The sequence below is a fragment of the Acanthaster planci genome, linkage group LG02, assembly GCF_054643075.1.
Source record: "Acanthaster planci isolate LZ-2023a linkage group LG02, COTS_SCS, whole genome shotgun sequence".
NCBI classification, from domain to species: domain Eukaryota; kingdom Metazoa; phylum Echinodermata; class Asteroidea; order Valvatida; family Acanthasteridae; genus Acanthaster; species Acanthaster planci.
In genome coordinates this window covers 30,197,249-30,219,299 of record NC_141778.1, presented here as the reverse complement: position 1 = coordinate 30,219,299, position 22,051 = coordinate 30,197,249, and the positions used below count along the sequence as shown (strand labels likewise).

The following is a 22,051-nucleotide window of genomic DNA, read 5'->3' as shown; positions in this document are numbered from 1 at the left end:
TGGGTCGCGCTCGCGGGAGTATGTTGCTAATGTTATGAAAGTGCTTGATCACCACGCGGTTGGGGGGCGTATGTTTACAACAAGGCATCGTATAAAAAATCTTGATTAGGCTAAAACGCGAGGGTTGGCTCGCTAGCGCTTGCCATTGCAATTATTGATGCCACAAATGAATTTGATTTACAATGGCAAGCGAGTCTTTGTGCTACCTTCGTATCCGGCACGGTGTTAACATGACCCTTGATGGCGTCAGTAGGCCTAACCATTGTGTGCTGGTAATAATACAGTCTAAAAACTTGATTAAATGTCACTAGTGCACTGCAGAGGTGGGTAACAGAGTAAAAACCACCAAGAAATTTTCCAACTAAAATAAACAGGAGTTGCCTGATGAAAGTGGATTTTTTCTATGTGAACTCCGTGGTTTACAACAGTCGCGCGACAATAATTCAGGAGAGAGATAAAGAAAAATTTTGACCACCGGCTTGTCCGACTGAAACGGCACTGCGAGCACGCACCGGTCTAGTTATAGAGCACGTTTTTGAGCAGTAGTGTCTTTGGCAAAGACTAGAAATACGTAATAAGTAACTCAAAGCAAAAGCCTCTTGCGTTGTCACGCGTCCTTTCTCCTCGTGAGCTAATAGAGTACCGAAGTGAATACGTCACACGTACAATTAGTGCGTAAAAGGCATTAGCACTAGCGTGAACCAACACGCGCGCGTACTCCATTCGTTTGCACTACACTTTCTGGTTCACAGTGACGTCACACTTCGGTACTCTATTCCTTCAGAATGTGCGCCTTCGGCCGCCCTGATTTACGGCAAATGCAATGGCACACAATGCGTTGTATTCTTTGCTCTTGTCACCTAGCAGCCAGACGTAGGCGCTGGTCGCGTATTTTTTTCCTAGAAGGGTTAGGGGTAATTAAAATGGACGTGACTAAACCGCTGCGCATGCGTTTCGTAGGAAGGTGGGGGGGGGGGTAATTATCATGGTAGGCATACACAAACTTATAACAAAATTGCTTTTCTAGCTGACTTGCATGGTAGCTCTGTTAGACGAGCGTTATACTTAGAACTAACAAGCCGAAGGTTAGAAACTAATAGCAAAAACGATTTAACGGGATTTTCAGAAGAAAAAAGGAACAAAGCCAGAGAACGTGAGAGAAAATGATCATCAAAGTCGCGCCCCGTACATTTTCAATGGCAGGCTGCTCACGCTTCTTGCCGCCTAGGCTGTTTGTGCGCATGCGTGCATAATTATGACTCATTAGTGAAAAGGTCTATAATTACCCCTTATCCTCCAAAGAAAAAAATACGCGCTGGTCATTAGCAAGAAGGACGAATCGGGGCGGTCCGGGTTCGGCTGCGCTGCAGGCACGGCACGGCGTTTAGTGACTGATTTTATTCTTTAATTGTTGCCGTATAAACCGCCTGCAGTTCATTATAAACCGCAGAGACATTTTCGGCGAGAGAATCAATATATAAACTGAGGCTTATATTCCGAAAAATACGGTATATTAAAATTATATATTTATTGAAAAGCAAAACAAAACAACGAGCGGAACTCGGAAGCGAGCGGGGGTTTCGGTCGAACCCCCGAACCCTACTTACGGGCCTGCAGTGTCGATCTCATAAAAGCGAACTTTGGAAACGTAATACAATATTTTTCAAAATACCTCACGGCTCTAGCAGACTTTCACAGATAGGAGCAACGACATCATTCGTGTTAGAAATAAATTGCTTCTCAAGACTTTCCAACAGTGGGTTATTTAACAACCAGATTTCCAACATGATCTAAACATTACAAATTTTCGTTCGGCAATGAAAAACTGCTCTGCAATATAAAATATAAGGGGCGTTCAACTTTTAGGGAGTGGCGATCGATGGGGTTTGTGGGGGTGGGATGGACGGGGATTAAGGTGTGTTGAAAAGCCAAGAAATTCATTCATCAGTACAATTCAATGTATTTTACGCGGATGAAACGCTAAGCGTCCGAGTGTATTCATGTTGTGCGCCCTTTGTCACTCTTGCTACATGTGAAACTCAGTTGACGTGGTTTACCTATTTCTCATCTGGGCATTTTTAGTACAAAACTTGGTAAATTGGAAATTTAATTTCGCTGAACTACAAGTATCAAAATCAGTTTGCTCTCTAATACACTTGGGTTTCTGTAACAACAGCCTTAGCAGCTGATCGACTGAAACCATTTTACAAAGTACATGTAGTTTGATAACATCATCCACAGTACTGCTCTCGATTTTTTTTTCGTTCACAATATGAACACAAATTATTCACATATTTTCAGACACATTCAACAGACGTATAAACAGCTTTAGCTCTCACCATGTTCAGACACTCAGGTATCTATAGGCGATATTGAGGCATTCATTATGGTAGGCCTATCTGATATAACTTTCAGTTATACTGGGACTATATTTGAAATTGTAACCAAAGGTAGAATTATAATATCTATATAATGTATTTAAAACACAACCACTTTTCTTTTAATCTGGTGGGCTGTTTTAAAACATATTACAATTAAGCTGCATAGCACTACACAGTTGAGCTGACATTATTTTATCAAGTAATTCTAAAGTGACTGATGTTGCTTGCTTTAAAAAGCAAAATAAAAATATCAGTATGTAATATCTAAATAAAAGGATTTTTATTTCATCCTAAGTTTCCCCATCGTTCCATTTGACAGTGGTCTCAGTGACCAACCAAGTCTGACATCTCATGTAACAACTGGAATTTGCATTTAGTTTATCTTGGGCACAGGATTCAGTTGGGCAGTAGATTTAGAAGGCCAGTTCGGCCCATTGTTGCTGAAAACATGCAGACTTTAGAAAACTACAGGTTTTGGTGTGTCAAATCTCTTCTCCACGGAGCTGCAACTTTAACAAGATTTCCCTTTTTTCTCACGCCAAATTCAATGTGTTGTTAGATTCAATATGCCAGCATTTAAAAAAACTTACAAATTGTCACATTTCAAGCAAAAGGGGATCAAGGCATCTTTTCAAACAACACTCACATTCTAACAGCCTACTCAATATTCCCTTGCGCCTAGCACTACAGCCTTCAAGTAAATTCACATGGGTCATGATACTGTCTTGGCAGGGTGATTTAGGCCTAGGCTATATGTCCTGCTACTGCCGTGCCAAAGTAATTGAAATGAGTGTGGCGACAGTGCGGCGCAGCAGCTGTGCTAAATGTCCCATAGAACGGAACATTTCATATGTCACCACATGAAATCATACTTACAATTGTACTCATAAAACAGTCATTATTTGCATAATGGCCCATTTCCTTTGAAACAAGACCAGCATTTACCATGCCAATTTGAAAGGTGGCATCTTCAAACATAATAGCTTCACCATTTTTAATGGTCAAGAATGCAGACTTGACAACAAACCCAAAATACTTCACTAAAAACTAGAAAATACCGCAAGAAATGCCACAGAGTTAGGTCACACACATCATTTATCATCAACTATATATTAACAAACCCTTTTGGCTTAAAGCACCCGTTACAGGTAATGGGACATTTAGCAATCTGTTTTGCATCCATTGCTGCATGGGTTAAACGTTTGATAATGCATTTACAAAAGGCACTCAAAGATTGCTCAGATAAAAGCTCTTTGCTTCACAACATTATTTGTAATAATTACTTCTATTTGAACGTTTCTTTCCAATGAGTGATTATCACACAAAAGAAATGAAGTTTACTTAGAGTTAAGGTTTGATTTAAGTTCTTGACGCTGATGCATTTGAATACAACTAATAAATTGTTTTCTGTAGTTTTTTGGTATCTGATAGCTTCAGTTTTGCTCATTTTTCTGTGTGGAGTGAAAAATCTTTGGTACTTTGCAGTGTTGCAATCATCACTGTCATTATGTTGAAACTGTGATTGTCACAATGTTGCAATCATGGATGTCACAATAGCTACACTGAGAATGTCACATTGTCGAAAATTGGTCATTTTGTCATGTAACCAATGTCTAATTAGTGAGTGTCAAATTGCTGTAATCAACACTTTCACAGTCTCTGAAATGTCACAATCAACATTACCACAGTCTTGAAATGGTGGCTGTAGTGTTGAAATAACGAGACAACAATCTTGTGCAATTCCTGGGGCTGTTTGGAAGACAGAGGAAGCAGGCTGAACATTTTCTGTGAATTTATGACAAGTTTTGCATTGTTTTTCCCTTTTTTTTAATAAAAAAAGGGACCGACAAACCCAAGGTGTATGAGCAAGTCTCGCTTTTTTTAATGACCTTTCCCCTTTGGAAGGGAGGAAGGTAGAACCATTACTAAGTTGTTGGGAAGATGTCATTGAGACAATATCAATAATGAGGAAATTTAAGAATTTTCAATTCAGAATTTTTTCTTAATCAAAGGTTACTCATGACGATTACTCTAGCCCCTTCAATATCTGTGTACACGCAAATAAACATTCAATACTGGGCAGAATCTGGTCATTGCTCTGTGCGTATAAACGTAATGGCACCTTTCAAAGCACAACCATACACAGTAGGTTGATAACAAATTAAACAAGACAGTGTTGTACTCTAGCCCATCAAATCTCCTTTCAAAGGTCCAGTCACAAATGCGGTCACAAGTAACAGGATGAATGGAATTATTTTATCAAAGTTCATTTTTGAATAGCCTGTGACTTGGCTTAAGACTGAATGACTTGTGAAGGACTTAACTAAATCACTGTCACGAGACGGCCGTGCCATTTCATTTGATTATCCCTCTTCGACTATGTCTTTGAGGGACCAGCACCCATCGCCTAGCAGGACCAGCTGGGCGTCGTGGAAATGCTTCAGGCTCTCCCGGTGGCCGACGCTGATCAGCGTGATTCCCAGGGACTTGCAGTGGGTGTAGAACCTGGTCTGCTGCTGAAGGGTGAGGGCGCTGGTGGCTTCATCCAAGACTAGAATGCCAAAGCAAATACGTGTCATGCAAATGGGGGGGGGGTTGTTTGCATTTCACATCTGAGAAATTTTTAATTTTGATTCATAAATATTGATAGATCAAGAATATCTTTTCCCAAGATCACAGGCTGATTGACACCCTCGCGTCTTCTTTCTTTTGTCCGTCTCTCTTTGTAAGTGTCTTGTATCCTCTGCTAATTTGCTGCTATGTGAATACACTTGTTATTATTTAATACAGAGACAGACTTCAGTCAAAGCATCCAACAAACAATTGATTGATTGGTTATTAAATTGACAAAAAATAAAAATCTGAGAATTTTAGACTAAAAAAAGGCGACAACGGGACACGCACATAATAGATTTGTAAAACCAAGCAGTGTGGGAGTTAGCTCGTAAGAAGGGGTCGCGCTTGCCTCAGGATAAGGGAGCAGAATGAGGAATACTCACAGGCAAAAGAGGGCTTGGTGTAGAACAGCCTGGCAAAGGACAGGCACTGCATCTCGCCCGGAGTCAGGACGTCGCTCCAGTCCCAGTCAACATCCTTATCCAGGCTGCCTGGAAGTCAAAAAGGCAGGAGACACTGATCAAAGGTAGCAGACAAAACTACCTAGTGAAACACCCCAACGGGAACAAAAAAAAGCTGAGATATAAATGCTCAGAGTGTGACTGATGTAGACAGATGAGATGAGAATGGAAACTCTGTAACTAAAGGATTTGGAAGCCGTTTGGATCAGGATTGGCTGATTACAATTTAAATCAAATGGGGTTTTTTTAATCATTGATTTAAATCAACATATTTAATTTGGGGGAAAAAGAGGCAGAAATGTTTCAAAGTTTAAATTCATTTTTGCAGATTGGAAATGTTTGCAGGTTTTGTAGAACAAATCACCACTCTGTGAGCCTTCCAGTTCCTACTAGTATTAAACACTTCCTGCCGGGGACTCCGGAATCAGAGACATATGCTTTATGTGCCAGGCCGGGGTCTCCGAACTCGGACAAAGGAAACAGGGCCCTGTAACAAAAGACCGTACTTCGAACAAAAGACCCGGCTGCTGGGCATTGGCAACAATTTTCACTCTCAAAAGTGGTGATAATCCAGCCTTGTTTTGAAACTGTATTTCAGGGTTTGGGGCATTTATAGTGAGCGGATTACCACCGGGGAAAAAAGCGCTCCACCATCGCAGCGATGAGCCACAACAGCACCACTGCACGCAAATCTGGCCCCTATTGAAAAGAGGTCAGCAGCGCACTGAGCCAGGTTCGAGAACTAAAGACAATTACATAACACTGCACAATCTGAGCTCTTTTTACAAGGCTGCAGGCCTGGCTGAAATACTCGGGCATCAATGACGGTCACCTATCAACCTAGAGTAGTGCCTAAAGATTACTTCGTGCAGCTATAAACATCCGTTAAATGAAATGAAGAATTTTTGAAGAATTTTGAAAACGGAAAAAATGATAATTATGCCGGCCCAGCATCATCAACATTGAAAAATGCCCCGGCATGAAGTGGTTAATGAAGTATGAATGGATACACACAGTCTGGGCTGGCAGGATTTTATTGTTCAATTCAATCCACTTGTTTGATTTGAATAAGCTTTTTGGATCCAGTGAATGAATTTGATGCGAAGGATTTATCATCATGAATTAATTTTACTTCATTTGAATTGCCCATTTCAGAGTTTGACATGGTAAAGTATGAATGTACAGTGTACATCTACCATATAAGATAAACATGCAATTTACTGGGATTAGAAACGTTAGTCATTATGCAGTATAACTAAAACCACTAAATTCCCTTAAAGTGATTTTTAATCAAGCCTAAGTCATTGTTCTGCGGAGCTGGATCACAAACGAATTGAGACTGCTTTTTGCACACAGACGAAGGTAAAATACCAGCATTTTGTACCTACATATACATATAAAATAAATCCATGAACATGTTATTCACGGCACGTTTCTCACTAATTAGTCATTGGATAAGTGTGTATGTGTATGCATGAATAAGTGCCCTGTTAACAAATTCTTGTGAACTCTAGTTTTGTCAAAACGTAGAGTTCGGTTTAAATTCTGGTATGCACTTTATCTTTGCTGCATGTACAGAGTACTTATCTCTGCAGGTACATGTACCAATAGGTGTTATACTGCATGCATACCACCAAGGCTACAACATGGTGGTTTGTGAATTTAATCCAATTACTTGATTTAAATTTCTTAATTCAAATCCAAATTTGTTTAATTTTGCCACAAAACAAGTGAATAAAACTATTACACGTAGAGCTAATTTGCTTGCTTTAGAATGGACCTTCGAGCTAACTTGTCTCACATTTTTATAAAAATTTAAAAAATCTGATTTAAATCAAAATTGTTTGATTTTTAATTATTTTTTTTGTAAATAAAAAATAAATGACCCTGGTTTGGATCTTTATGTGAAGATAGGAAGCAACTTGTGACAACTGGAACCAGTTACAGCTACTATGAGTAGAATAACTCGGACTCATTCTTCAATAACCAGGGGCGTGCATGGCCACTTAAAGTTAAAGCTAAAAACAGCTAGCAAAAAGCTTACTTTTGTACAGACCAGGTGTAAAAAAAAGCTGAAATTCAGGGTCAACATCCCCCCCCCAAAAAAAGAAATCCGTATCTGTACCAATTTCCCAGGATCAGTTTGTTGGCAGATAAATGGCAACAACTCACCTATCCTCTCATAGAGATGCAGTAATCCCACACGATCCAGTATCTCCATAATTTTCCTATCGACGTCAAAAGGATTCTCCAAAGTTGAGATCCTCTGGGGATAGATTACCTGCAAAACACAAAGATTTATGACTGATTGGAAACTTCTGCTGTTACGTAATTTGATGGTTTTTGCAGGACACGAGCAGGGTTTCTTTCTCACATTCAGAAATGCACTTAACTGTTTTATATGAGATGGAATTGATTTATTCAGCCAATTATTAAATTTAAAAAATCATAGGATGTTTGCAATGTTGGACTCCCATGAAATTATTCAATTCAAAAGTATACATACAATTACACTTAAAAAAACTATATACACATGAATTAAAACACCTGTTTCATAAACTCACAGAGCCAATGGTATATAAACTGCGTGTACTTCTTAAACAATATATATTTATCCATTCATATTTTATACATTAAAAGTTCCAATTGTTGAAAGCCCACATGGCTGATGGCATAAAATTCTATCCCAAGTGGTTGGTTTTTGCACCACTTAATCTATGTATGATGTTCATATTTAAGCAGTAATTTTGCTTTCGACCTTCTCTAGTCCGAATCTGGATTGAGGAACGCCTAAGAACTGGGCTGTGCCGTGACTAATCTTGTTGAAACTTCGTACATATGTACAGACATCCACTACGATACGGCATTTTCTTTCATGGTTCTATACATCAATAGTTCAAGGGGCAAGGGAGGAATATGAGGAATCTTGCATCTAATTGATATTTTACATACTTTTAGACTCGAATTCCAGACTCAGACTTTGCCCGCCTTTTGAGAATGTGATACCTCAAAATGACACTCCACATGCATGGTACCGACTTACACCAAAGTGTGCACACACGTACTTGTTCTGTAGTTGTGGGAACTATACACATATTCATGTGTGCACATGCTGTTGGGACCAATAAAAAAAATTCAATCTACACTTTTTTCAGCAGAGAGAAGTCTACTCCAAAAGGATTTCTGGGTTGGGCCAAAGTCTATCTTTATCACTAGTGTGGGGGAACACTTGCGTGCAGAGGTTGTAAGTGGTAAAACATGGTGTTTTGAAGTGGATCCATTCGGTGAAACAAAACAAATTCCCTATTTTGCTTTACCTGTTCTTTGAGTGTTCCGTCTGTTTGGAATGGCTTCTGGGGAACAAACATGACGTCGTCGGGCGTCAGGCCCTTATCCACCGCCACGGTGCCGGCAAACGTCCGGAAGAGGCCGCGCAGGACTCGCAGGATGGACGTCTTGCCGCTGCCAGTCGGTCCCGAGATCAGGAGGTTGTAGCCCACTCGGATCTCAAGAGAGAGGTCTGCGGGTGGGAGTGCGGAGATTCAGACCATGAGAAGTGTCTCAAGCAGAACTAGTAACTTTTGTATCTGAAATTTGAGTTTTCACGGGTTATCAGTCTTTGAAATTTCACAAAGTGCATTGGCATTTTGAAAAATGTAGATGATCAACCTCTTGCTGCCGGGGTTTCTGGTACCGGACATGTACTCTTTATATGCATGGCCGGGGTCTCCGAAATCCGACAAAGGGAACTGGGCCTTGTAACAAAAGACCATACTCGTAACAAAAGACCAGGCTACTGGGCATTACCAACATTTTTTCAATCTCAATAGTGGTGATAATCCAGCCTTGCTTTGAAACAGTATACCAAGGTTTGGGGCATTCAGTGCAAGCGGATTACCACCGGAGACAAAAGCCCTCCACCACCGCAGCGATGAGCCACACAGCACCGCTGCACGCTAATCTGGCCCCTATTGAAAAGAGGTCAGCAGCGCACTATGCAAGGTTCGAGAACTAAAGACAATTACATAACACCGCACAATCTGGGTTCTTTTTACAAGGCTGCAGGCCTGGATGAAATGCTCAGGTATTTTGTCTGTCAGATTAGAGTAGCCACCAGACAGTCATTCATGTGGGTGTAAATGTCCATTAATTGAAATGATGAATTTTTGAAGAATTTTGAAAACTGAAAATCTTGAAAATGTCCCGTATGTGTGCACTGGCTTTTTCAAACCATTTTTTCAAAGCAGCAAGTGGTTAAAGGGCAACTCCAGACGAAATTGGAAGCTTAGTCACACTGCTATCAACCTCATTATTAATCTTAATTCAAAAACTAAGAGAAGCTGAAGAGAAGTGGAATTAAAGGTAACTGTACTACTTGTGATTTCCTGAATACTGATAACCTTCCCTGTTCAAAAAGTACCTGTGATAATGAGGTAACAGAGAGAACAAATTTCCACTTTTACACAGAAATGTCCTAAAGGAAAGATTTTAATGGTGACACAAAATTTTTACTTTTATTTTAACTCATTATGCTCCTGTGTCAACGCGTTTAAGATTAGCTAATTTCTAGCATGGTTTGATATTTATGCATTGTATTGTTTAAGTCTTTGGCCCAGTCAGAACTACATCTAGAGCTGAGACTAGGCCTTCTCCTGTGGCAAATACACAAGACACATGCCGATTGCAGCGGTAGTCATGGCTCCAGAAGTCATTTTCAGACTTTTCTCTGACAGATAGGACTAACCGTTACGACCGCACAACGTGGAGATGAGGGCCCAATTTCAAGGTGCTGCTTACCGCAAGCAAAAAATCAGCGCTTACTGTAGCAGCAAATTCTGTGCTTACGGCGAACGTATTTCACGGGTTAGCGAGGAATTTTGGCTCGTGCGCATGCATATATCCCGTAACTGAGGATAATGTGCTTAAAGGGTTAGCACGGAATTTTTCTGCTTACACAGTTGGCGCAGAATGGAGATCGTAAGCGCGGAATTCAGCGGTAAGCAGCACCATGAAATTGGGCCTAGGTTTGAAGTGAGAACGGATCCCCAACCAGAGAGCCCCAGCATCCGACCTCCTCACCTTTGATGAGGACTTCTTTGCCATCGGGCGTGGCCACCGACACCTGGTCCAGCTTGTAGGCCACGCGGTCACCCGGGGTCGACACCTCACTGCCGCTCTCATCCCCCGAGTCTTGCAGCTCGTGCCAAGTCCTTTCCTTGGTGTCGCCAAGCAAGCCTTGGCGGTCTGGCACCTGGACTGACCTGTACTTGATCCTAGTGATCAAGCCGCCGGCTCCTGACCTATCTCTGTCTTGATGTTGCTGAGTGTCACCGTCTGACAGCATTTTTAGTGATTCTATTAATTCACCAATTCTGAAATCAAGTTTAACATTTTTTTCAACTGCAAGTGAAAAAATAACCATGCTCAAAACTTTGATGCATGAATGCACAATACATTTTCAGATTCATTTTAAATTTTTGGCTTAAATGTTCTCTCCTTTACGTCTTGAAATCAAGCTCTTCCTGCTGACTATTTCCCAAACAATTCTGACTCAGCAAACAAATATCCAAAGAAACAGTCACATACAAGGAATATATAAACACCTTTCATATGGTGAAAATGGTGCATTTCGATAAACATGGTCATTCCTTCTTTAGTGACCTGATTTCAAAGAGCAGGTTTAGGAGAAACTCTTTCTCAGCAAAGTCAGTTGCTGAGCAAAAACAAGCAAAGCACCAATCACTAGCAATATATAAAGTGACTTTTTGGTTGGTAACCTGTTTTGTGTTAAGCAAAGATTTTCAGTGCTCAGCAAAACTGATTACCTCTAAGACACAGTCCATACCTACTAAAACCGAACACTTGGAAAACAGAACACAAATGCTGTGTCATGTCACTCATTAATGATATTTGTTTACAACACCGATTCACTCCTGATCATTGACTGATTAATAAACACAGTCAGGAACCAGACAGCAAAACAGACATAGATCCCAAAGGGTTTTTTAGGGACTGGACAAGCAGCTGCACCAGAGTGATGGTGCCATTGGAATATGCACAGCAGCCACTGGGTGAGTGCATCGAGGCATGCATCACTGAGTCATTGTCCCTCTGCTGCAATGATTTCACACTCTATCCCACAGAGTACATGTACTGCAGTTCGTTAATGCTTCACCGTTCTTCAAGATCACCAAGGCCTGGGATCTGCATGTTTGTCGGGCAAAAGTTCATTAGTGCTTCCCCGTTCTTCAAGATCACCAAGGCCTGGGATCTGCATATTTGCCGGGCAAAAGTTCATTAGTGCTTCACCGTTCTTCAAGATCACCAAGGCCTGGGATCTGCATGTTGTCGGGCAAAAGTTCATTAGTGCTTCCCCGTTCTTCAAGATCACCAAGGCCTGGGATCTGCATTTTTGCCGGGCAAAAGTTCATTAGTGCTTCACCGTTCTTCAAGATCACCAAGGCCTGGGATCTGCATGTTTGTCGGGCAAAAGCTCATTAGTGCTTCACCGTTCTTCAAGATCACCAAGGCCTGGGATCTGCATGTTGTCGGGCAAAAGTTCATTAGTGCTTCACCGTTCTTCAAGATCACCAAGGCCTGGGATCTGCATGTTTGCCGGGCAAAAGTTCATTAGTGCTTCACCGTTCTTCAAGATCACCAAGGCCTGGGATCTGCATGTTGTCGGGCAAAAGTTCATTAGTGCTTCACCCTTTTTCAAGATCACCAAGGCCTGGGATCTGCATGTTTGTCAGGCAAAAGTTCATTAGTGCTTCACCGTTCTTCAAGATCACCAAGGCCTGGGATCTGCATATTTGTCGGGCAAAAGTTCATTAGTGCTTCACCGTTCTTCAAGATCACCAAGGCCTGGGATCTGCATGTTTGTCGGGCAAAAGTTCATAGTGCTTCACCGTTCTTCAAGATCACCAAGGCCTGGGATCTGCAATTTTGTCGGGCAAAAGTTCATTAGTGCTTCACCGTTCTTCAAGATCACCAAGGCCTGGGATCTGCATTTCACCGTTCTTCAAGATCACCAAGGCCTGGGATCTGCATGTTTGTCAGGCAAAAGTTCATTAGTGCTTCACCGTTCTTCAAGATCACCAAGGCCTGGGATCTGCATGTTTGTCAGGCAAAAGTTCATTAGTGCTTCACCGTTCTTCAAGATCACCAAGGCCTGGGATCTGCATTTCACCGTTCTTCAAGATCACCAAGGCCTGGGATCTGCATGTTGTCGGGCAAAAGTTCATTAGTGCTTCACCGTTCTTCAAGATCACCAAGGCCTGGGATCTACATGTTTGTCGGGCAAAAGTTCATTAGTGCTTCCCCGTTCTTCAAGATCACCAAGGCCTGGGATCTACATGTTTGTCAGGCAAAAGTTCATTAGTGCTTCACCGTTCTTCAAGATCACCAAGGCCTGGGATCTGCATGTTTGTTGGGCAAAAGTCACAGTGTCCAGCATACAGCGGGCATGATCGTTATCAAATTTTTGGCTTTCCTCCAAACATCAGAATGTTCTGGCTTAGGTCTTTGAAAAGTCACAAACTGGAATGGTTCTTGAAATAGAGGAATGGTTCTGATTAAATCAGTACAGCTGGTAGGCATGTTAGAACCTAGTGTTTCTACGTATATAAGAGCAATTTCAAATAAATGCTCATCAGCTCGTATCTTTCAAAGAAGAGAATGTCCATGGAAAGACATGGATATAAAAAGTTTCAACATGAGACAGGTTTGGCCGATTATATTTTAACTGTAACCGACAGTTCATAACGACATTAATTTCACACCTGTTACTGAAATGGGCTACAACACCATCTACATCTTTAAATGAAAATACTTAGTTCCTGGGATACTTGGGATAGAACAACATATGTCACCCGACCACCAAAACTGGGTCACAAGTTGCCAGGGCCACTTTTGAGTTGCCCTCCTTAAAGCAAACCATTTGCTAAAAAAAAAACAACAGATACTTACCTGTGAGAGTAGCCTGCTATCTCTGTGACTTTATTACTCAAATCAATCAACTGGGAGAAGCAGTGGATCAGGTACATACAAACGAAGGAGTTCTGTGATAGAGAGGAGAAAACAAAATAGGTGTACATTTCACAATAACCACTTGATGAGCTTTGTGCAAAATATGAAACCAAAAAACAAGTCCTGTAAAAAAAAACTTGGCTACACCTCACGAAAACAATTTCATGCAGAAGGTGAAATTAAGGTTGGATTTTGGACACCTCCAAACCTTGTATCATTTGCTCGAGTTGTTCAATTTGCTCAAATGAAGGAGACAAAATAAAAGTCCAGATTCTGACCGAAATCCACTGTTACATGCAGTGTCTATTGAATTTACTAAGTAATGCATACACCAAGCATTTCACACTCTGCACATGACAGCCCATACGAACACAATACACTGCTGATCAAAACCTCGGTGGCATAGCGCATGGCATGAAGAGAGGACATTTTCCTCTTCGTCCCCGATATTTTCTGACAAGTGCCCTTTTTTTGTGACTGCTTACCGACATTGCGGAAACGTCAGTGAATGTGTCAAGAGCACCATCTAGTGTTTAATGAATGCCACGCTGAACAGCGCCACCGTAATAACAGCCAGTTGTAAATATACTGGTGCATGGTGACAGATGACAATCACTCTGGAAAGCTGTTGGTGATAGCCTGACTTGGCGATAACATGTCCTGGTGTCAACTCTCGACATTCAGGCTAGTCTGGATTCCTCATGTTGGCCTCTTACCTTGCTGATAAGGCTATAGAGCTCGTCGGAATCCAGTTTATCGTAGGCCCCGGCAAATATCGGCACAGCTATGGCCACGTAGCTGAGGATGCTACCGATGTAATCAAACAAGTTCATCGACACTGTCGAGGAGAACCAGAACAAAATACTGATCACTGTTTTCAAAACTTTCAGAATTTGGCAACATGTAAAGGGTTGACATTGGCCAGTGTGATTTGGGAATGAGACATTATGTTCATTGTGCTGGGCTATATGGCGCCCTCAAGCAAATATGCACACAGATGATAGCCAAGCATTCTAAGTGGTCATGATAAACAAATGTTAGTACAAAACCGCTTAGTTTCACATAGCGTGGTAAATACACATGGTGTCTATTGAATAAAGTCACTCGGGCATGATGGCACGAGTGGCCAACCCAAGCGTTCTGACAAGGCCCCAGTCTAATTCTTGCCTTGAAATCAACTCGACTTGTGTCCTGTTCTCCGTGTTAGTTTCTGGCTCCTTGGTGCCATATACCAGTAGTATGCCAAGCACTACAACTGCATACGTACAGTGGAGCGCCGCTATAACAAACACGACGGGGTCCACGCTAAAAGTTGGGTACAGCGGTCGTTCGCTATAGCAAAATTAACTGTCGAATGTTTCGTTGCCATGTTGAATAGCGCCCTCTCTTGTCTAACTGAAGTGCACCCTCTTGTGATGCCATGATTCCCTGTTTTCGTGATGTTTTGCCATTGCATTCACATTTGAGGTTTCTGGAAATGTATAGGTAAATTATTTTTTTTTATTAAATCTTGAGTTACAAAATTGATATTTAGTTTATCCCAGAAGTCGTGAAGCTACCGCTCCGGATCCATCTCTGATGCATGCTATGCCGAATCTCAGTTGATTTGCAACTCCATAATGTTTAGTAGGTTTTGTGCACAAAATATTGGGAGCCAAGGATGATGTTCGGTACAGCCAAATGTTTGGTATAGCGGTGTTCGGTACAGCGACGTTCCACTGTACTACGAGTGCCTTCAATGTATGCTGATGCACTACTGAAAGCTCCCTACAACTGACCAACTGCAAAATTGCAAGAGGGTCAAAGAGCGAGCGACCCTACCCTGGAGCCAGAAGTCAAAGTTGATGAGGTTGGACTGCGTGTCGATGAGACGTTTCAACTTCTTGTTGGTCTTCTCCCTCTCGACGTGACTGGCCACGTAGAAGGCCGCTGCCTCCGCGTTGGAGCGGATCTGCACATGCTTGAACCTAGCCGAAGGAGCAGACCGAACAGATATTGATCCGAGGGATAATGATCAAGAGTTAAATGGGCCTCAGGGAGTTGAAATGAGCACAGTCACACTGGCCACAATTGTTGAGTTATCACACCAGTTCTTGTCTTGTAGATGAGGCCCCTTGAGAAAATCACAAGGTTAACAGAAGTCTTACACCTCCAGTCTGAATTCAAGTCACAAGTTACGCAAATGAACTGCAAAGATGCAAAGACTGAGCCATTGGTTTTCTGTCCATTAACCACTTCGCTACGGAGGACTGCAACTACGGCACCGTTGTGTGATGATTAGTGCATACCACACATACAGTCTATTCACCATGCAGCTGCTGGTTCAATGGGGCCTGCTGCTGGACAAAGCCCTCCATTCAGGGCATACCACAGCCCAGCAGTCGCGGCCAAAAGAAGGGGTTAAAGAATTTTGGAGGGCTCAGGGTGGTTCCACTAAAACAATGAGACACAATTTTGTGAGTGTTGTGCAGAACTAGCTTGATTCCAAACAGATCCTTGCAGACTGACCTCACCAATGATGTCTCTATGCTTACCTGTACGCGCCCTCCAGCTTCTCTTGTCTGTACGTCCGCTCGACCACAGGAGCCATCAGGAAGGTGTTGATGATTGTCCCGACAATGAAGTACAGATAGATGCTGATGGGTCCTATGTACCCTGTGCTGTAAGCAATGGACAGAAAGAGATGTGAATTAATGGCCAACTGTACTATTGACAACGTTGAGCGCCCTCATTGGCATATTTAACAAAGAGACGGGATGGCCATCACTGCCCATGGTGCCAAGCTCCGATGCAGATATACACTTTTGTCTGCTAATTTTATGCAACAATAATGAAGAAGCTAGAAGGTCCATCTTGAAGATTTTTTCATTTACAATTTTTACAATTAGTGCATCTTTGCGATTCACGTCATCTTATTTCAATTACAACCTTCCTTTGTATTGAGTCCACTGTTTTTGAGAATGTTAGGTTTTTTATTTTAACCTTGGAACCAATTCCACCTTCTCAAAGGATGCCTCTACATGTATTTCTACAAAGCGGCTTGTCAGAAATAGAAAGACATAAACCAATAATCGATGCATCAACTCATTAACTGAGTAATAGGATAATACCTACGGGCGTCACACATACGTGGCCCCGTCTACCCCAAGGATCTTCAGAAATAAATTAAAATGCCTCCCCCCTGCCCCGTTTTTCAGGCAGGGAGGCCATCTGGTTCATAAGCATTGCAACAAAGCCCATTGGCGGATGTTTCTCATATTTCCCCTCATCTACCAATCCCACCTGTTGAAACAAATACAATGTTGGCTTTATGAGTTTATTTGTTTGTGTAACCACATCCAGCAGCGAGTAAACCACCATTGACAGAAGAGATTAAAAAAAGTTGAATTTTTTTTCCCTTTAAAAACACGATGTTATCATATCTGATAATAGCATGCATCGAACTTTGCCTGAACATGAACTTCTGCAAAGTTGAAAATTTGCTTACAAGATAACTGGGTATTAAATTGACTTTTTAACTCGTGACTATCAGGTATGCATTGTTGTTGTTTGAAAACTTCACAATGAATAGATAATTTTTTTAGGGGGGGATGCCTTTATCCATATTGCGCAGTTTTAGTGAAGTTTAGTAAACACTTAACCCAGTTAAATTCGCCTACTCATGTTGCAAGAAATTCTAATTTTAATGCAGTTTGTCGGACAATCACCCCTCATTTTGACTGATAATGGTTAATCATTCATCTAAGTCAATATACGTAGATCATCTTCAGACAAGTTCAAATAAAATCACGTATCAGCCACACTCAGACTCTATTACATTTAATAGACAGAATCTCTCTCTTTTCTCTTTAGGTGTCTTTGGCAAGTATAGGTCAGGTTTTACCTGTAATACACCTTTGCTTGGACTATGTTTCATTGTCAGCAGAAAAGTCCACAGAACCAGAAACTCATCAGATAATCCGAATAACAATTGCATGTATTTTTAGCTTGATAACTGGGATACTGGGATATCTGGGCTTTGCAGCAATGACGGCAACAAAACATGACTTTCCAGAACTTCTAATATCTAACAAGGTATTTATTTTGCTCTATTGTTATGACAACGGGCAAGGTGCTGAACAAGTTGTTAACCTGAATGACTAAGCCTTTACAATTCACAAATTTTTTTTGGGGGGGGGGCAAAAATCTTGACATCCAGAAAAAAACCTGCAAAATCACATCCCTGAAATCTGATTCAAGCCAAGGCAATGGACTAAGGACTGGATGGTGGGGCGGAGGGGAATGGCGGGGGGAGGGGGGAACTTACGCAGCCCAGGCACTGTAGCTGTAGAACGTGATGGTGAACGGCGAAACGATCAGTAGAGGAACGATGCTACTAAACTGGTTACACAACCTCTCAACATCTTGAGTGATACGTTGGTCCCTGGAAGAACACAAAAGTAACTTGTAAATGACAAAATCTTGAAAATCCCCCCTAAGAGAAAATAAATAGGTATGATTCACAATAGAACGTGGCATCGAGAATTTATGACAGAAATGTCACTTTTCTGAACCAATTAACCCTAACAGTAGTAAAGTGTTTAATTCTGTGGGGATAGGTCTGGCAGGCCCATAACTACTGGCTTTTGCATTGGGTTTGGCAACTTTGTGTGAATGGGGAAGGTTAGGGCCAGCAACCCTTGGGGGGTTAGGGTTAAAGGTGTTAAAAACGTTAAAATCCGTGCGCAACTTCAATGAAGTGTGTGCTCATGAACTCGGCTGTTCAACTTTTGGATGTGGAATTCTGTCAAAAAAAAAAAGCGATGAGGAACACAGAGCAGGCTTTTTCAGGAATGCATCACACTTCAGAAGCGAAGATTTCCAAACAGGAAAATGACCTTACGGATTATCAATGTTGTCTATCTTCAGCACGTTGAGCTGGTAGAAATGGAAGTTTTTGAAGTACAGTTTGTGGATGAACAGAGACAAGGCCTCCCGCCAGTGGATGTACAGCATCTTGCTGATGTAGGTTCGAGCACTCAAAATCTGCAACGTCAGAAAAACGAGCAACGTCTCCAAGCCAAGTGTTCAGAAAAGGCTACTTTCTACTGGATGCTGACATCGGATGGGATCGGGGAATGGATCAGATCTGTACGGCATAGGGTGCACAAGCTTAGTACATGACAGGAATCACTGAGGGGTTGTGGGGGCCTACCTGAGTCCTCAACCTTCAGCGATGGATGCAACAATGAACGGGACCCCTCTGTGCTATACACACATGAATCAGTTCTGGAATGAAGTGTGTCAGTCAAATCAGGGCACAATTTCATAAAGCTATTTAACAGTTACATGTAGCAAAACGATCTTGCTTACTATGCTTAAAGCACGCGTGGCAGAAAAATTTGCTAACCATTTGGGTGGCTTACGTTTGGCAAACTTGCCACTTTTGCTCACTTTCTGACCTCCACACGTGCGCGGTGAACGAGAGAAAACTTTTTCCAATCAGAAGAAGGTGCAGTTTGCACATGACTTTGTGTAGACTTCGTATCAAATGCTTTCAAGGACTCCTGCAATGCCCAGTATAGCTAGCTGTGGTCAGTTAAGGTCAGAAAAATTGATAACGCTCAAAAAAATACTTCTGGTTTCAGTTTCCCGACCAACCGTAACTTTTCGGCGCGATCCTACTCAGCAGGACAGCACTCTTCCTTGCGACAAAAGTTACCTGACCAGAACTCTCCGATAATTTGTGAACTTTCTGCCTTACCAGTGCAATGAGACAGATGTAGAGCATGGACTTCCATGTTGTCTCAATGAAGCCCCCTAAGTTCTTAACTGGTAGAACTTTGTTGTACTCACTCGGGATCAGCCCGACGTAGTAGATGGCAACTTCGGCTGAGAAAGCAACAAAACAAGGCTGTTCATGTGGCTTGTATGCAACACGTCATAAAATATTTACATTTCATGAGAGAGTTGTTGCCATTGTTACTGGAGCTGAAGAATGTGTTTGAAATCAAACATCAAAGTCTGAATCTTAACTCCCTCAGTAATTGTTTTATTCGTAGAAAAAAAAATCCAAGATACCACAATGAGTAATTCTACAGAACCAATCATGTCCCATGTAATTCAATGGTGTCAGGGCTCAGTCCCAAGTCCATCAAAATCAAACAGAAACTAAGGTGCTAGACTGGATGGGTTTTTAATTTCAGACAGGCATATTGAACATTAATTTTTCTGTAGCAGCCCAGCCCCCGGCCAATTGCTCACGTTTCAAATCCCAAACTGTACAAATCCAGAACTCTGTTTCTAAGGCTGTGTCCCAATTACTTTGCTGCAGCTAGAAATTATGTATGAGTCTATAGTTGTGGTCGCAGCCAGTTCCCATAGAATTGTGTAATTGCAAGCCATAGCCAAGTGATTCAGACACAGCCTGAGAGGAAAAAAAAAATTTGTGTACATGTACAAAGTATGTAAGTAAAAAGTCAGCATACAAATATACAATGTATGCTGACTTACAAAATCTTCTGTGCAAGCTTGCAACTAGGCAGTCAGAAAGAGAGAAAACTTCTGGCATAATAGATATCGGTGACAAGTTATTGCAAAAATGGGGATTGTAACACGTATGTCGAATGAGATTATTGTAAGAGCGGTTTTATACAAAAACAGGTGAAATACATTTGTTCTTTACAAGAAATACCAAACACTAATGGTGATAAAAAACAGGCATTATCAGGGACTACTGGGATAAAAGACTGGAGGAAATATTTAAAGCAGAACAAATCCACTTCCTTAATTCATGAAATTCGGGGACAAGCCAACAGCTAAAAAGTTGGCAGAATTGTACATGGGGGAGCATCAAGAGCTGAGCAAACTCAGTCCAAGTCCTACCCCCGACAGACACCAGCAGCAGCAGGAGAAACAGGGCCAGGTGAGCCGATCTCAGCGATGGGAAGAAGATTCTGAAGATCCCAGCCAGCCGTTTGATGAACAGCAGGTCAACTCTGTACCTGTGAACATCAAGATCACGATCACTTGAAAAGAAAAGCCATCTTTCTCATATTGTTTTCAGATATCATATTTTCGGACAAGTGCTTTTTCAAAAAGGTGAGATACATGTATAAGCTTCCTGTACAAATTTCATTTCAGGAAATTTTCAGGAAAGGAATTTCAGCTCGATTTCTGACTCAACCGGTCTGATTTAAATATTACAGGGAGCCAACCAATAGACAAAAATTAACAGAGCAGAGCATCACTCACTGTGTGGTTCCAGGTACTGTTTTCACATTCATGTCATAAAATCTAATGTATCCAATGTCTGTCGCAACAAAATGACTCGCCAGTTTTTGCAAAGTTGCCAAAAGCTGAACATTTATTTTCCTCGTTTCAGAAAGCTCATGTGAGTACGGGTGTGGCAAACTCAATTTCAGGCATGTAACCTACATGCATAAATAATGGCTTTGTCAACTGTGCCGTGCAGGGCAGGGGATATGAATGGTAGATCACTGTGCATCCTGAAACAGTTGAGCCAAAACTTACGTAAATTCTCTTTTTTAATTCACTGGAATTCTTATAGCCTATTAATTACAGTTTTAAATTAAGAAATTCTGCATCAGAAAATCAGCTTGTTGCAATAGTTCTGGTTGACAAATGGATCTTTCTCTTGATTACTTTAAGTGCACAAAGAAATTTCCAAATGATCCGGAACTGGTTAAACCGATCCAAAACTAGGAAAAGTGTCATTGTCACTGTTATCAATACTACATGTACATGTCCTTGTGAAAATTTCAATTTGGAAAACAATATTGTACCAGGTAGAATCTCCTGCACACAAAGTGTACTATTGACCACATGCCACTGGAATTTAATTATTATTTGAGCTGCAATCGAACTGAATAATTTTTTAAATTCAGCATGCATCACGGTCATGCATAGGCCTAGCCCACGTTGGACATTGTCTTCATTTACACTAGGACTGACTTCCAGGGTATAAAGTCCTCCTACAATGCGAAATTTTTCTCACATTTTTACCTGGCGATTTAGTAATTTCAACAAAGCATTTATGGAATTTGGGATAAAAGGCACTTGTGAGTGACATTTGAACTGTCTTCCCCAGATAAAAATGGGAGAAACCATTGAAAAAATTTCGCATTGTGGGAGGAATACCCTGGACGTCAGCTGCAATGCAATGTAGACGACATCCAACCTGGGCTAGCATAGGCCCTACGTCCAAAACTAGGAAAATGACTAACAACATGACTTGCTTTACAGTACACTACTATAGGTCAGTGTGACTGTGTGAGTATAATACAAGGCCTACGCCTACATAGTTAGTAGGCTAGGCCTACACGCTACACTACACTTACTTCTTTGCCTTGCTATCTTGAACTCTCCACAATATCGCCATGGTGCTTTATGAACTGCTTCACCAACGATAAAAGTAGACTTGACACATCAAATTGGCAGTGCAGACCGTGGGTGGTGCCGGTGCTCAGGTGGAGCAAGAGGTAAAAAGCAAGCGGTATCACGAAAGGCTTAACCTCGAACTACCCGCACATGCTGCAGGGCTGAAGCTCGTACTGAACCCTGTTA

General features: G+C 41.6%; 1 protein-coding gene across 1 annotated transcript; it reads right to left on the bottom strand.

Annotated features, from left to right (window-relative positions):
• Positions 1-1,504: 1,504 nt before the first annotated feature.
• Positions 1,505-22,044, bottom strand: abcd4 (ATP binding cassette subfamily D member 4). The gene is made up of 14 exons (XM_022231167.2): positions 21,826-22,044; positions 20,351-20,469; positions 19,230-19,357; positions 18,369-18,511; positions 17,793-17,909; positions 16,021-16,146; positions 15,308-15,453; positions 14,203-14,324; positions 13,427-13,518; positions 10,538-10,830; positions 8,776-8,978; positions 7,631-7,739; positions 5,381-5,488; positions 1,505-4,932 (listed from the first exon to the last, which is right to left on the bottom strand). The coding sequence occupies exons 1-14, from the start codon at positions 21,864-21,866 to the stop codon at positions 4,745-4,747; spliced, it is 1,935 nt and encodes a 644-aa protein (XP_022086859.2). The 5' UTR covers positions 21,867-22,044; the 3' UTR covers positions 1,505-4,744.
• Between the last annotated feature and the right edge of the window lie 7 nt (positions 22,045-22,051).

What these genes read in the sequence shown, in the direction of transcription:
- abcd4 (XM_022231167.2), bottom strand. Translation starts at nt 21,866, where the DNA reads ATGGCGATATTGTGGAGAGTTCAAGATAGCAAGGCAAAGAA. An exon ending in CTTTGACTTCTGGCTCCAGG is followed by an intron (nt 14,325 to 15,307) that starts GTAGGGTCGCTC and finishes TCTCCTCGACAG; the next exon opens with TGTCGATGAACTTGTTTGAT. An exon ending in TCTATAGCCTTATCAGCAAG is followed by an intron (nt 13,519 to 14,202) that starts GTAAGAGGCCAA and finishes TCTCTATCACAG; the next exon opens with AACTCCTTCGTTTGTATGTA.